General features: G+C 42.8%; 1 protein-coding gene across 7 annotated transcripts in view; it reads right to left on the bottom strand.

Moving 5' to 3' along the window:
* KIF16B (kinesin family member 16B) overlaps window positions 1-16,412 on the bottom strand; it is a 309,438-nt gene that overhangs the window by 162,309 nt on the left and 130,717 nt on the right. For 4 of the 7 annotated variants that reach the window (XM_033936633.1, XM_033936634.1, XM_033936639.1 and 1 more), the window contains 3 exons: window positions 13,177-13,209; window positions 10,303-10,385; window positions 56-144 (listed from right to left, as the gene is read on the bottom strand). In XM_033936633.1, the coding sequence (XP_033792524.1) occupies window positions 56-144; window positions 10,303-10,385; window positions 13,177-13,209 (205 nt within the window). The remainder of the gene's footprint in view (window positions 1-55; window positions 145-10,302; window positions 10,386-13,176; window positions 13,210-16,412) is intronic. The other 3 variants (XM_033936636.1, XM_033936637.1, XM_033936640.1) reach the window with 1 other exon arrangement.

Below are 16,412 nucleotides of genomic sequence, written 5' to 3'. Positions count from 1 at the left end.
AAACTGACCCAAGTATGGTTGGGCCAAAAGAAAAGAGCAATTTTAAATACCTTACCCTGGATTGTACAACATTACCGCTGAGAGGTTCTCGCAAGATTTTGAAAGGTCTGTCATAGATAAACTGAAGGAGGATAGCAATCCACTCTGCAAAAATAAACCATACTAATTGGTATTAAACCAAACAATGATGCCCACAGTTAAAAAAAATCAAAATTATCCAAGCTTTTCTATGCTAGCTAAATATTCTATGTTTATCATGTAGATTATAAAACGATTGCAAGAACGTTAGCTGTGCACATAAATTAAATATAATATGGCCTAAATGCATGTGTTCATATATGAGATACATACGTATACACACAGCACATACACAACTTGCAATGAATACCTTGGATGCAGACATGCTTTCTGAATCAAGTATGCTTATCTCTGCATCAATGCCATTATTCCACTTTCCATGATATAGTCACTTAATTGCAACAAGGGTTCTCCATAAAAAGGTGGATTAAACCAACTATGAGTTTTATCAATGTTTGGGTGTGCAAGTAAAGGAAGGGGTTAGTCTTAGTAGAAGTATAGGGATACAACCTCTCCAACCCCACACCGGCTACAAAATAAATAAAAAGACTTTTCCTCTCTTTTAGGTCCTAGTTCATGCTTGCTGTCTAACACCAGCTCCTGCAGGATACACATTTCAAATCTAGCAAATTATTTTTCTACCTTTTGTTGTCTGGTCATTTTGGTTTTAGTCCCAGTTTCTCTTTCTGATTTTGTCTATCTTCTAATTCTCTTTCCAGTGTCTGCTGTCCATTTTTTTCTCCTCTTCTCTCTTTCTCCAGCCCGTGTCTCCAACATATTGATTTTTCCCTTTCCTCCTTTTTTCTTTTCTGCCTCTGTCCACTCAAATCTCGTCCTCTTTCTCATCTTTCTCTTTTTTACATTTTCAGCTACCTATCAATTTTCCATCTCCAGATCCAACTTTTATCTTTCCAACTGCTCCCTATCCCATCTCTCCTCCTGTCTGCCTGCCTCCTTCCCTCCCCCCAGGTCGACCATTTCTCCCTTTCTCTTCCCAACGGTTCTCCCTTCAAGTATCTTTTTCCCTCTTTCTCCACACTACCCCAGGTCCAACCTCTCTCCCTTCATCTCGCTCTCTTCACAGCCCAGCATGCCTTTCCCTCCAGTGCTGATCCCTCTCTCCTCACAGCCCAGCTTGCCTTTCTCTCCAGTGCCGATCCCCCTCTCCTCACAGCACAACTTGCCTTTCCCTCCAGTGCCGGTCCGATGTCGCCACCAAGCCAAGGAGTCTGCCAGTCTCAGCAATTCGGCAGTGTTGTACGTGGCTCCTCCCTCCTGCTTTTCGCCTGTCATGGTCTGTCTCCAATGATGTGCAACTTCCTATTTCTGCCCGGGTGGACTGCAGTGAAAGTAAGGCAGGAGGGGGAGCCATGGAAAACACCGCTGAATCGCTGCTGAAGCCGGCAGACTTTCCGCATGACGGTGACGTCGGACTGGTGCGAGAGGAAGGACACGCTGGGCTCTGAGAAAGGGAAGTTCGGGAGATTGCTGCGGGCCACATAAAAAGGTTAGGCAGGCTGGAATCGGCCCGCGGGCCTTGTGTTTGGGGGTAGGCATCAGAGGGTGGTGGTGAATGGCACCCCCTCTGAAATGTCAGAGGTGATAAGTGGAGTGCCACAAGGCTCCGTCCTGGGCCTGATCTTGTTCAACATCTACATAAGAGACTTGAAAGAAGGGCTCCGAGGTAGAATAACATTATGCGCCAATGATGCCAAACTGAGCAATGTAGTGAGCAAAAGCACAACAGACAAAAAAGCAATGGCAGATGATATGGTGCATGACTTACTTCTGCTGGAGCACTGGTCTAGGTCCTGGCAACTCAGCTTCAATGCCAAAAAATGCAAAGTCATGCACCTGGGAAGCCAAAATCCATGCAAGATTTACACCCTAAATGGCGAGATTCTGACAAGAACTGAAACAGAAAGAGACTTAGGGGTGATTGTCAGGGAAGACATGAAGGCTGCAAACCAAGTGGAGCAAGATTCATCCAAAGCAAGGCAAATCATAGATTGCATACGCAGGAGTTTCGTCAGCCGTAAACCTGAAGTCATTATGCCACTGTATAGATCCATGGTGAGACCGCACCTGGAGTACTGTGTGCAATTCTGGAGGCCGCATTACCGCAAGGATGTGCTAAGACTGGAATCAGTCCAGAGAATGGCCACCAGAATGGTCTCGGGACTCAAGGAGCTCCCGTACGAGGAGCGGTTAGGGAAATTGCAGCTCTACTCACTCGAGGAACGTCGAGAGAGGTGAGATATGATCGAGACATTCAAGTATCTCACGGGCCGCATTGAGGTGGAAGAAGACATCTTCTTCAAGGGTCCCACGGCAACAAGGGGGCATTCGTGGAAAATCAGGGGCGGGAAACTGCACAGTGACACTAGGAAGTTCTTCTTCACTGAAAGGGTGGTTGATCGCTGGAATAGTCTTCCACTTCAGGTTATTGAGGCCAGCAGTGTGCCAGATTTTAAGGCCAGATGGGATAGACATGTGGGATCTATCCGCAAAGATAGATAGGGAGGGTCACTGGAGTGGGCAGACTTGATGGGCCGTGGCCCTTATCTGCCGTCTATTTCTATGTTTCTATGTTATAGAGGAAAGGTGATATTGGCTCTGCTCTCTAGGAAAAAGTCAAAAGGATTTCTGATGTTTTGACTGGGACTGAGCCCGTGATTTCTGATGCTTTTGATGCTTTGAAAAAGGACCTGGAAGTTGATGCAGTGGGTTGGTTAAAACAATGCTTAGTAGAATAGTAATATGAGTGACTAGAGCAGCTGAATATTTTCTATAAGAAGATGATGAAGCTTTTCATGGAATAGGCAAGATTGTAATGGTGTCTGCACCCATTTTCAATCATCGCACTATTCAAAGGCCAGTTCTATTAATATCTTAGTCACGTCTATGAAGAGAAAACTGTGCACATCTGTTTCAAAGTTGAATTCTCATTTCCCTTCAAAGGGATGTATAATAATCACAATGTCTTTCAAACAGTGCTGCAAAAATCTTCAAAGTGCTAATGTTCACCTTCGTGCTACCACATGCCCAACTGGGATCCCTGTTTTGCCTTGCTAGGCTTCATCAACAACCGAAATGAGAAATCAACTTTGAAACAGATAAGTGCACAATTTTCTCTTCACAAATGTTGTGACTAAGATATTAATAGAACTGGTCTTTGAATAGTGCAATGACTGAAGATGGGTGCTGTTTCACAAATCTGTTGAAAAATGATCAAAAGCGCTATGTGGTAGCCATTTTCTGAGCACTTTATTATATATATTTTTTAAAGAGGTGTGTGTATGGAAAATAAAAATTAAGCAATATGGTGAAAAATAAAAATAAGAATGATTATTATTTTGGGTTAGAAATAATAAAATTTTAACTAGTCAGATCTATGAAATAGTCTATTCAACAATGCAGCACAAAATTTTCCAGAAGATAATAAAATTAAACGACTCTTTTACTAAACCGCGGACAGCAGGTTAAATGCACTACTACAAGGAATGCTCAGTCATCCCATAGTAGTTTTGTGTTCAGCACATGCTACCCATGTGTTTCGAGACAGGAAGTAGGCTGGCCCTGTGCTAATTGGTTAGAACAAGTAAATCACTGCATACTGACCAATTAGCATGAGGTTAGCATGGGAGATCTTGCTGTCTACATAATGGGTGGTGGTGGGAGGCACCTGTGCTAATGGAGAAATTAGAGCATGGCTTTAATGGAGAAAAAGGAACGTGCCATTTTATAGCTCTGCTAAAAGTGGTTTCAGCATGCAGGAAAGCCTCGCGCAAGTAATAGTGTTGGCTACTTTTTAGTGCAGCTTAGTAAAGAGATCGAAATGATAAAGGGGATGGAAATCCTCTTGTATGAGGAAAGACTAAAGAGGTTAGGGCTCTTCAACTTGGAAAAGAGATAGCTGAGGGAAGATATGACTGAAGTCTACAAAATCCTGAAGGGTATAGAATAGGTACAAACAAGTGAATTGATTTTTTACTCCATTAAAAATTGCATAGACTAGAGGACACGCAATGAAATTAGAGGGAAATATTTTTAAACAATAGGAGAAATATTTTTTTCATTCAGAGAATAGTTATGCTCTGGAACGTATTGCCAGAGGATGTAACAGTAATTGACATAGCTGGTTTTAAAAAAGGTTTGGACATGCTCCAGGAGGAAGGGTCTGCATAAAATCTATTTTGCTACTTGGGATCTAGCTTGGTGCTTGGGACCAGGGTTAGTCCCTGTTGGAAACAGGATACTGGGCTTGATGGACCTTCGGTCTGTCCCAGTATGGCAATTCTTATATTCTTTATGTATTCTCTGGGCTCTATGTGATCTCTTCTGCATAGGCAAGAAGAGATCAATGGATGTCCCAATGCTCAGGGCTCAGACACTAAATATACTAATTATAGGGGTCTAAACCTGAAATGGTCCTATTGCATCAAGCATACTGCACCCTCTTGGACATGGAGGGGAAAATAGTTGACATGATGTCAAAGTGCTTGATGGCCTGGGGAGCTTGAGTAAAAGTATCCCAGAAATCTTTGATGCTCTCTGGGCAAGAAAAAAGGCTTGAGAAAATAAAGGAAACAATAAAAACCAAAAATCTATGAAGAAAATAAATGAAAAAAGTACCAGTTAGGCACAAAACATCAAAAGTTTTGACAAGCTGAGAGACTGAAAACACAGCTTCTCAGTTCTGTGGAAAACCAAAGACTTAGGGTCCTACATTTGACATCAGGCTGAAAGGCACCTACATGTGCGTGGTGGGGGCACTGCCACAAAGAATTGAAGTGATACTACACTTGACATAGTCCACACCAGATTTCGTGGATGATGTCATCCATATTTGAGAATATAATGACTCTTTGTCCTTGGAGAAAGTACTGTACTTCAATCTGTACTGAATGATTTAAAGCCAAATTTGAAAGTATACGAAAGTTCGATTCTCACTTCTTCAAAATTATGGCAGAAAACTATTTTCATACTACATGAATTAAGCAATACGGCACCTTAGAGAGGAGGTAAGATTCTCAGTGTTTATGGAAGGAAACCAGAAACATTCTTTATTTTAGTTTCTGCAGAACAGTGTATCAAACAAACAAACAGAAAAAAAAGTCTTCCATTGCACTTTCTATAATGCTAAATTAATGCACTTATTCATGCTGAAATCTTTCAGTATTTAAAGAGGGCAATATTCAGTAGCGTAGATATTAAGTAATACTTGCCTAGGTAAAAAGTGTCACTAAGTAATAACCTGCTTAGTCAAAAATCTGTCAAAGATTGAAGATAAATTGTTAAATTTAGTTTTTTTGTTTGGATAACGCCAAATATTAATTGAACAAATTCTTTCAATGTTTGCCTCAGTGTTCTGACCTTTTCATTTACTGACATTTCTAAGTATGTAATAGATTTTACTTATGTGATATGATTGACTAAACACATACATAATCTTGAAAAAAACAGCTTTCAATAAGCACTCAAAATGTTAACATAAAATACAAAACTCAAGTTTCTCAAATTTATTTAAAATTTGATATACCGCTTAAAATAAATTGTCAAAGTGGTGTACAATATAAAAAATATAAAAAATTATTAAAACCAAAGGGAAGACATCAAATGACAAGACTTTGTAGACTTAAATGATACAAATTGGAAAAGGGGGAAGTACAATTTTATGATAGGAACGAGAGAACGTAAAAGGTCGGTACATTTAGGAAGGGGATATGCTCTTCTTTCTATGTACGATCTTGTAGCCTATTTATCATATGCATCTTTAAAAAGAAAGGTCTTTAAGTTATTCTTAAAATTATCTAATGGTATCTCTTCTCGAAGGTGAGAGGGAAGGGATTAGGGAATTCCATATTGTTGGTGCGGTAACCAAAAATATTTTTTCCCTTGTGGTGTCATAGTATAAATGCCGTGGGGAGGGGACAACCAGGAGGTTCTGGTTGCTGATTCTTAGACTTCTAGTAGGGCAATGTGGAATAAGAGTCTGTCTATGAATCCTAGGATTTGTGTTAATCTTGTTTTGTAGATGAGTAGTGAAATTTTATATATGATTTGATGATTGATCAGAAGCCAATGTGATTTTATAAGCAGGGGAGTGATATGATCAAAATTTTTTGTGTTATATATTAATTTAACTCCTGTATTTTGGATGATTTGAAGTCTTCTTATTTCTTTTTGAGCTATGCCCTGATATAGGGAATTACCGTATTTTCGCGGATATAACGCGCGCGTTATACGTGATTTTACGTACCGCGCATACCCCTCGCGCGTTATATGCCTGAGCGCGGTATACAAAAGTTTTTAAAGATAGTTCCCACCCCGCCCGACGCCCGATTCACCCCCCCAGCAGGACCGCTCGCACCCCCACCCCGAACGACCGCTCGCACGCGCTCCCACCCGCACCCGCATCCACGATCGGAGCAAGAGGGAGCCCAAGCCCTCTTGCCCGGCCGACTCCCCGACGTCCGATACATCCCCCCCCCCGGCAGGACCACTCGCACCCTCACCCCGAAGGACCGCCGACTCCCCAACAATATCGGGCCAGGAGGGAGCCCAAACCCTCCTGGCCACGGCGACCCCCTAACCCCACCCCGCACTACATTACGGGCAGGAGGGATCCCAGGCCCTCCTGCCCTCGACGCAAACCCCCTCCCCCCAACGACCGCCCCCCCCCCAAGAACCTCCGCCCGTCCCCCAGCCGACCCGCGACCCCCCTGGCCGACCCCCACGACACCCCCACCCGCCTTCCCCGTACTTTGTGTAGTTGGGCCAGAAGGGAGCCCAAACCCTCCTGGCCACGGCGACCCCCTAACCCCACCCCGCACTACATTACGGGCAGGAGGGATCCCAGGCCCTCCTGCCCTCGACGCAAACCCCCCTCCCTCCAACGACCGCCCCCTCCCAAGAACCTCCGACCGCCCCCCCAGCCGACCCGCGACCCCCCTGGCCAACCCCCACGACCCCCCCACCCCCCTTCCCCGTACCTTTGGAAGTTGGCCGGACAGACGGGAGCCAAACCCGCCTGTCCGGCAGGCAGCCAACGAAGGAATGAGGCCGGATTGGCCCATCCGTCCTAAAGCTCCGCCTACTGGTGGGGCCTAAGGTGCGTGGGCCAATCAGAATAGGCCCTGGAGCCTTAGGTCCCACCTGGGGGCGCGGCCTGAGGCACATGGGCCAAACCCGACCATGTGTCTCAGGCCGCGCCCCCAGGTGGGACCTAAGGCTCCAGGGCCTATTCTGATTGGCCCACGCGCCTTAGGCCCCACCAGTAGGCGGAGCTTTAGGACGGATGGGCCAATCCGGCCTCATTCCTTCGTTGGCTGCCTGCCGGACAGGCGGGTTTGGCTCCCGTCTGTCCGGCCAACTTCCAAAGGTACGGGGAAGGGGGGTGGGGGGGTCGTGGGGGTCGGCCAGGGGGGTCACGGGGCGGCTGGGGGGGAGGGGGGTTTGCGTCGAGGGCAGGAGGGCCTGGGATCCCTCCTGCCCGTAATGTAGTGCGGGGTGGGGTTAGGGGGTCGCCGTGGCCAGGAGGATTTGGGCTCCCTCCTGGCCCAATATTGTCGGGGTGTCGGCGGTCCTTCGGGGTGGGGGTGCGAGTGGTCCTGCCGAGGGGGGAGAAGAATCGGACGTCGAGGGGGGGCATCAGGCTTTCAGGATGGGGACAGGACTTCAAGGGGGGACAGGCAGATCTTCAAGGGGGACAGGCAGACCTTCAAGGGGGACAGGACTTCAAGGGGGGACAGGCAGACCTTCAAGGGGGGACAGGACTTCAAGGGGGACAGGCACGGAGAGGCGGGGCAGTGCACCGAAAGTCAGGGCGGGTGAACGGTGAGTCGGGGCAACCAGAGGAGAGTCGGGGCAGTGCACCGAAAGTCAGGGTGAGTCGGGGCAACCAGAGGAGAGTCGGGGCTGTGCACCGAAAGTCAGGGTGAGTCGGGGCAACCAGATGAGAGTCGGGGAGGGCGAAAGGAGAGTCGGGGTGGCCAGAGGAGAGTCGGGGAGAGCGAAAGGAGAGTCGGGGTGGCCAGAGGAGAGTCGGGCAGCATGCGCGTTATATGCCTGAGCGCGGTATAGAAAAGTTTTTGTACATATCATCGTGATTTCTGCGCGCTATACCCCTGTGCGCGTTTTACAATGGTGCGCGTTATATCCGCGAAAATACGGTACAATAATTAATTTTAGAGATTACCAGAGAGTGTAATAGAATATTGAGGGAAGAAGGTTCTAGTAAGCTCATCATTGATCGAATTATTCTTAATTTGTAGAAGCTTTTCTTGACCACTGCATTTATCTGTTGATGGAAGGATAGTTCATCGTCAGTGATTACACCTAGAACTTTAGTACTATTTGTAAATTGAAGAGGGATGGATTTAAGATAGATAGGGGAAATGAGAGTTTTATTTCTGGTGGGAGAGAAAAGAATTCCATTTGATTTATCTGAGTTGAGAAAGAGCATATTTTCAGTTAGCCATTCAGTGATCGTATTTAGTTTATTGTTGATATTTAGAATATCCTGAGGATCATTCGGGTCTATAGGGTGAATTAACTGGATATCATCGGCCTAACTGTATACTGTGAAACCAATTGATTGTGCTATTGTATGAAGAGGAGAGGTGAAGATATTGAAAAGTAGGGGAGATAGAATAGATCTTTGTGGGATGCCATATTCTAGTTTGATCGATTCTGAGTTTGTTAGTTTGGAAAACAGGGGCAGTGATATGCCATGTGTAGAACAGGAAATGTGCCAAGTCACTTGCGACTTCATTTTCTGGTAAATGGCTATGCATCCAGATGAAACAGTTTTTCAAGCCTACTACCTTCCCCCATATAGACTTACCACAAATAATGCATACAGTGAAAGGGTTAGTATGTGTTCACAAACCCAAACAACAGCACAGAATCCAACAACAGAACAAGAATTTGTTGCCAAGACCTACAATAGCCATATAGCAGCTCAACTTCAGCATTATATGGATAATTTTGCATTCCAATTACTCTCCACCTCTCCATTACACAGATCATGCTATCTGTTTAGAGGGCATTTTTATATAAGAGCATTTTCAGGAGTATAAGGATATATACTTGCATAAAATACCAGGCATAAAATTGCCATCGCCCTAGGTACAAATATATATGGTAACAAAAATGCATATAATTTTTAGGAAACTCTAGAGTAGGTGTTTTTGGAGACTGTGTTTGGGAGGTCAGCAGTTATAATTATGTATTTTATAAAATATAAAATTTGTATGTATTGTATATCATGAACATTTATACCTGCTTTGAAGCTGGTGTAAATGTCCAAATGGCTTCACTTCAGCTGTGATTACTGCAGCTTTTAGCGGCAATTTTATAAAGACATATAGGCACATATGTATCTTTATAATGTAAGCCCAGAAAGAAGAGACCATTTGCACTCGCAACCAAGGCAACTAGTTGTAAAATTTCCTTTACATTCTCATCATTCCATTAACAGATGCCTTACATTTAAGCACCATTTGTGCTTAAATTTATGGAATTCTGTCATTTGCATGTTTAAAGGTACATGTACACATAAATGGCAGTAGTGCACCTAATCAGTATTCTGTAGTTACACACAAAATGGCCTAGCTCATAAATTGCAACAGGGCATTCACAGGAAAGAGGCATGGGTGAGTCATAGGCATGGCAGACATTTACATGGGCAGCTTATGGAAAATTAAGTTGTGTGTGTAAATGCTGCATTTAGGCCCATCTTATTACAACAGCCATACACCTGGCATAAATATGTACACCTAGTTTTAAGCATGTCAATGCTGGTTTTTAAGCTAGTATTCTATAAGAACACATATGACTGTTCTTATAGAATAGGTTTGCAGTCCACAGAAAAATGGCAACATGTGATAGAATTGCTCACAGTACCCCCCCCCCCCCCTCTTTTACTAAGATAGGGCAGAGGTTTCTATCATAGCCCAGAGCGCTAAATGCTCTGACGCTGCTCAGACACTCATAGAATTCCCATGAGCATCAGAGCATTTAACACTCCAAGTCACGGTAGAAACCTCTACTGCGGCTTAGTAAAAGAGGGTCAAAGTGAATAATTTTTTTTTATTTTTTTTTACTGGCCACCAGAAAATGTACAACTTTATTTGAAAACCAACCCCAATATTTTTAGATATATGATGAAATGTTAAAAAGTGATATAGGATTTTCAAAACCCCTATAATTCTAGATTACCTTTCGCTTTTCCCTCAATTTAGCGGCCTCCTTAGGATGATTGAAACGAAACATATTGGTTCTTCCAAGTAGTATAACAGCGCCTGCAATAAAGCATGTAGCTGTAAAGGCACCATATCACTATTCCTAGAGCAAATGATCGTTTTGAAAGCAATTTTGTAACTGCAATGTTTGTGGGTCTGTAAGTGCTTTGTATCTGGGTATATGCGATCCAATTTTCAAAGATAAACTCTCAGTAAAATTGCCCTTTGACAATCCCCCATGGCTGAAGTTGCAGGAATTTCCTTTTTACTTTGCATGTGAAGTGAGTCCAGGACAAATATAACAGAGAAATTTCAAACTGAAATTCACTTAATACTTTAACAGGCTTGCACTTACTATACTCCATGTGCTGTCCTTTAATCTAGCAAGTAAAACAACATAAGAATAACCTTACTGAGTCAGACCAATGGTCCGTCTAGCCCAGTATCCTGTCTTCACAGAAGCCAAGCCAAGTCACAAGTACCTGGCAAAAAAACAAATATTAGCAGCATTCCATGCCACCGATCCAGGGCAAGCAGTGGCTTTTCCCATGTCTGTCTCAACAGCAGCAATGGACTTTTCCTCCAGGAACCTGTCCAAACCCTTTTTTTCTTTAAGAGTTAAACTATTTTATTGATGATGGTTGAAAACATACAATACAGAAATTGGTCAACTGAACAATAGAGAATCAAACCAGAAACAAAGTATTAACACATCAAATGATAAATGATCATCAGTTTTACAAAATAAAGAATGCTACTGGTGCGCAGCCATCCCTAATAAAAACTGCACAACAACACTACAATCACATCTATACCAGGGCCCTGGACTCTTATGGGCCCTGGAGATCAATATCACAAGAACCTATTTCCCCCCACTTCCTTCCCCGCTGAACACCCCAAGGCAGAAAACAGAAGAAAGAGAAAGAAGAAAAAGAGGGCGGGGGGTTACATTAACCGCTCTTACCACATCTTCTGACAACACATTCCAGAGCTTAACTATTCTCCAAGTGAAAAAATATTTTCTCCTATTGGTTTTAAAAGTATTACTCCATAACTTCGTTAGGTGCTCCTAGTCTTTGTAAATCTTAATGCAGTAAAAATTTTATCCATTTGCACCCATTCAACCTCACTCAGGATTTTGTAGACTTCAATCAGATCTCCCCTCACTCGTCTCTTTTCCAATCTGAAGATCCCTAACCTCTTTAGTCTTTCATCATCCGCTTCTCCTTTACCCTGGAGAAGCGGAGACTGAGGGGACATGATAGAAACTTATAAAATCATGAAAGGCATAGAGAAGGTGGAGAGGGACAGATTCTTTAGACTAGCAGGGACAACTAAAACAAGAGGTCATTCAGAAAAACTGAGAGGAGACAGATTCATAACGAATGCAAGGAGGTTCTTCTTCACTCAGAGGGTGGTGGACACCTGGAACGCGCTTCCCGGAGAGGTGATAGGACAGAGTACAATTCTGGGGTTCAAAAAGGGACTGGATGACTTCCTGGAAGCGAAGGGGATAACAGGGTACAGATAGAGGTTTACCTTACAGGACATTGAGCGAATAGGGTATGGATATTTTAGGTTAGGTAGGGAACACTTTCAGGTCATGGACCTGGGGGGCCGCCGCGGGAGCGGATTGCCGGGCACGATGGACCCCTGGTCTGACCCGGCAGAGGCAACGCTTATGTTCTTATGTTCTTATCATATAAGAGGAGTTCCATTCCCTTTATCATCTTTTTCTTGAGCACCAAACTCCAAGATGGACCTTAGCATCTGGTAACTATGATTTGGATTATTCTTCCTAATGCACATCACTTTGCATTCGTCCACATTAAATTTCATCTGCCATTTGGATGCCCAGTTTTTCAATTTACTAAGGTCTTCCTGCAGTTTTTCACAGTCCGCATGCATTTTAACAACTTTGAACAGTTTAGTGTCATCTGCAAATTTAGTCATCTCACTCACAATTTCCAGATAATTTATAAAAACGTTAAATAGAACTGGTCCCCGCATAGATCCCTACGGCACACCACTATTTACCTTCCTCCATTGAGAAAAATGGCCATTTAACCCTACCCTTTGTTTCCTGTCTGATAACCAATTCTTAATCCACAATTGAACATTGCCTCCCCATGACCCTTTAATTTTCTCAGGAGCCTCTCATGAGGAGCTTTATCTAAAGGTTTCTGAAAATCTAGATACACTACATCAACTGGCTCAAATGATCCACGTTTTAATTTTTGTAAACCGTGTCAAGCTCTATATTTATAGAGAAGATGTGGTATATAAGCTTAAGGTTTATTGTTTATTCAGGTTTTTGATTGAACGCTTTTTCGAAACTACAAAGCGTTGAACAAGATTTAAAATTAACATTTAAACAAAAATTTAACAATAAAACATACATTTCTATAAAAAACTACAAGACTGACTACAAATACGTACTAGGTAAAACGGACCGAAAAGCCTCTGGACACAAATAGGAAGAAGGGGAGAAATACAATCGATATAGAAAATGTGAGAAACATTTAAGGTAAACTCAAAAGGGAATTGGGAAAATAAATGTAAAAAACAAGAATAGGTTAATTGCTAAAACATAGTTGATCAATTAAAAGCATCTTTAAAAAGAAAGCACTTTAAGTTGCTTTTAAAATTTTTTAAGTTTTTTTTCCATTTTTAAGTGTAAAGGAAGAGTATTCCAGATCATAGTTTAGGTCAAGCAAATTGGTAAGACAAGATCTCACTTGGCTGAACCCATGATGTCTCTGTCCCATTAAATCATGTTTGTCTATGTGTTCCACAATTTTATTTTTATAATTTTTTCCACTTTTTTGCCCCGCATTGAATTCAGGCTTACCAGTTTGTAATCTCCTGGATCTCCCTTGGAACCCTTTTAAAAAAAATCAGCACAACATTAGCCACCCTCTAATCTTTAGGTACTACAGATAATTTTAGTGACAGGTTACAGATCACTAACAGCAGGTCAGCAATTTTATGTTTGAGCCTGGGATGTATACCATCTGGTCCAAGTGATTTCTCACTTTAACTTGTCAGTTTGGCTTAGTACATCTTCCAGATTCACCAGGTAGATCTCTTACATCATCTTCCGTAAAGACCAAAGCAAAGAATTCACTGTCTCTCCACTATGGCCTTATCCTCCCTGAACGCCCCTTTTGTTCCTTGATCATCCAACAGTCCCACAGATTCCCTCACAGGTTTTTCTGCTTCTGATGTACCTAAAAAATTGTTACTAAGAGTTTTTGCCTCTTTGGCACGCTTCTCTTCATATTCTTTTTTAGCTTTCTCTATCAATGCTTTGTATCTAACTTGCCAGTGCCTATGTGCTCCTCCCTTGCAAATATAGACTTTGTAAATTAAGTGGATGATTGCAGAATAGCACTTAGGTACCATACTTACATTTAAATGTGTATAAACACATATGCATGCATAAATGCTAGTATTCTAAACATTTATACTCATTACTTACACAAATGTAAATGACTAGCTTAGGATATTATAGAATTACCCAAGCAGATCCCTGTCAATGCACCATATGGGCAGGTTGGGGGGCTGCTCCTACAGCCACAGGTCTATGGAAAAAGGTAGAATTAATTGTTTGTCCTAATAAGTTGCTTTATCCTCTTGCTGTTTATTTTCATTCAGGTACTCATCCAAATGTTTCCTCCATGATAAGAACATTCTCTTTTGTATGGTTCCACCTGCAATTTTCTGAACATGCAGCTGCTGTGGCAAAAGCATGTCACCCCTGTTGGTTAGCTGGAAAGAAAGGGCAGTTATATAGGCCAGAAGAGGCCCAGCTTCCCAAACCCTGGGGGCCTTTCCTGTACATACAGCTGGATTATACAGAATTGCCTATGGCAAAAGGGGGACTTAGGTACTTGCTTGTTGCAGTTTGTAGATTTTCTGGGTGGGTTGAGGCCTACGCTACCATCAATTGTACAGCTCTTACCACTATTAAGAAATTGATGTCCCACTTCTTCCCAACCTGGGAGATACCTCTAGTAACAGCTTCAGATCAAGGTCCTGCCTTTGTGTCGTCCCTTTGGGAGAATTTGGAGCAAAAATTTGGGCTAAAGTGGCAACTACATTTGCCATACCATCCCCAAAGCTCTGGTCAAGTAGAGAGAGTTAATGCTTTAATTAAGCAACAATTATGTGTCCTCACGTCTGAGTGGGGAAAAGATTGGGTTCAGTGTTTACCCTTTGCCCTCATGGTACTCCATAATTCTACCCAATGGACTAGAAAAGGTCTGACTCCTCATGAGCTAGTCACTGGTCAACCACTAGTAACCCATGAAATAAGTGGAACTTTCTCTGATTCTTTTTTAATGCGCAGCGACAGAATAAATGTTCTAGCCTGCTGGGTGGTCTAAATACTGATCTGGTCCCTGCCAGAAGGTAAAAGGTTTGGTGACAAAATTCTGACTATGTGATTTATATGTGTAATGTGGTTTGTTTATGTAATGTGCCATTTACCTACTAATCATATGATCATATGGCATGAATCCTGTGTACTTTGAGCTGTAACATATGTAACCTATACCAATGATTTGACCTTTGCTTGTTATTTTTCTTTCAACTTCTCAATAAAAGGCAACAGTTCTGTGATCTAGGGCGAGACATTCTTAAAGAAGCCACTTTAGGCATCAGATAGAAATCTCCCTGAAGCTTCAGTTACTGTATATTGTATGATCTGTGTTGTGTGTACCTGGTGTGTCTTTTCTCTCTCCCTTCACACCTCAGTCCGAATTCCCCTACTAAGACAAGGGGGTTGTTGCCTGTGTAAGTGGATTTTTCTGGGCAACAGCTTCTGCATAATTTAGCATATAATTTAGCATATAATTTACAGCAACTCATTTAATTATACTAATTTAAATAATGTTGTAGCTTGGGACCATAAACTACTTTAGAAGAGAGTTGGCAGGGCAGCTTTGCATGAATGAAAGCCAAACACTAACTGGCCCTACTGAAGCTGATGTTCTCCTCTCTCATATGAAATGACTGGCCCTCAGGTAAAAAGAAAAAGAAACCTCTGTAGAGGACAATCAACCCTTAGTAGAGAAAAGGAGACAAGAAACATCCACAGACCCAGTCGGTGCTTAGGCAAGAGAAGGAAGAAAAAAAAAAAAAGGTTCTTTGGCCATATTTTCACTCTATGCTGTGCTGTGATTTGTTCTGAAATCTCCTATAGTGCTGCTCCATTTCCTGCTATTCTGCAGCACAAAAGCCTGTCAGATTAGAGCTGAAGAAATGTCATGTAGCCATAAAATAAGGGATGGGGGGAGTTGAAAGGTTTACAATGGGGACTTGGAAAGGGAAGAAAAATTTCCAGGAAAGGCTGAGTAAAATAAAAGATGACTAGCAAAGGTAGCAAAGATGAAAGTGATTAAAAATACTTAAGAGCAGCAGAGAGAAGTGACATAGCCATGGGGCAGGCCGAGCCTACCCAGTCTAGCCTCAGGCCTGCCCACCCAGCAGCCACAGCTGACCTGAAAGCCTTCCCTCTGATGTGTTTTGTTTTAGAGGGAAGGCTTCTAGTCAGCCTTTGATAGCATGTAGGAATTGCTACCAGCGACTGAAAAGAAGCAAATGCTGCATGGGTTGGGGGGATGGAAAGAGAAGGACAGATACTACACAGGCTGAAAGGGGGGGGGGGTCGAAAAGGAAAGCCTGATGCACAGGCTGGGGGGGGGGGGAAGTAAGGGAACAAGAGATGTATGCCCAAAATTGGCTGTTTAGCTATGCCACTAGCAGAGAAATTAGAAGGGAGACTGAGCAGATGGTCCAGAAACTGGTACAGAGAAAGATGGATACCAGTAGTAGAGAAAGAAGTGACACTTGCAGAAGGAGAGATCATTATAAGGGAGAGAAAATGTATGAACAGGATGGGAAGGGAGGGGGTTAGAAAGAAACCAATGGAAAAATGTACTACAGAACACAGACAAAGGTTTAAGGTAGACATTTTTCAAATGACTTACTAGGACAGCAATGAAATTAATAATTTAAATAGTCAGGTAGCAGTCTACTTTTATTTGCAACACAAAGGGATGAGGCGGGGAGCAGGTAAGGACA

The sequence above is a fragment of the Geotrypetes seraphini genome, chromosome 3 (genome assembly GCF_902459505.1).
Source record: "Geotrypetes seraphini chromosome 3, aGeoSer1.1, whole genome shotgun sequence".
In the NCBI taxonomy this organism is placed as follows: domain Eukaryota; kingdom Metazoa; phylum Chordata; class Amphibia; order Gymnophiona; family Dermophiidae; genus Geotrypetes; species Geotrypetes seraphini.
Note: the sequence above shows the minus strand (reverse complement) of the source record. Positions and strands in the feature narration are given on the sequence as shown.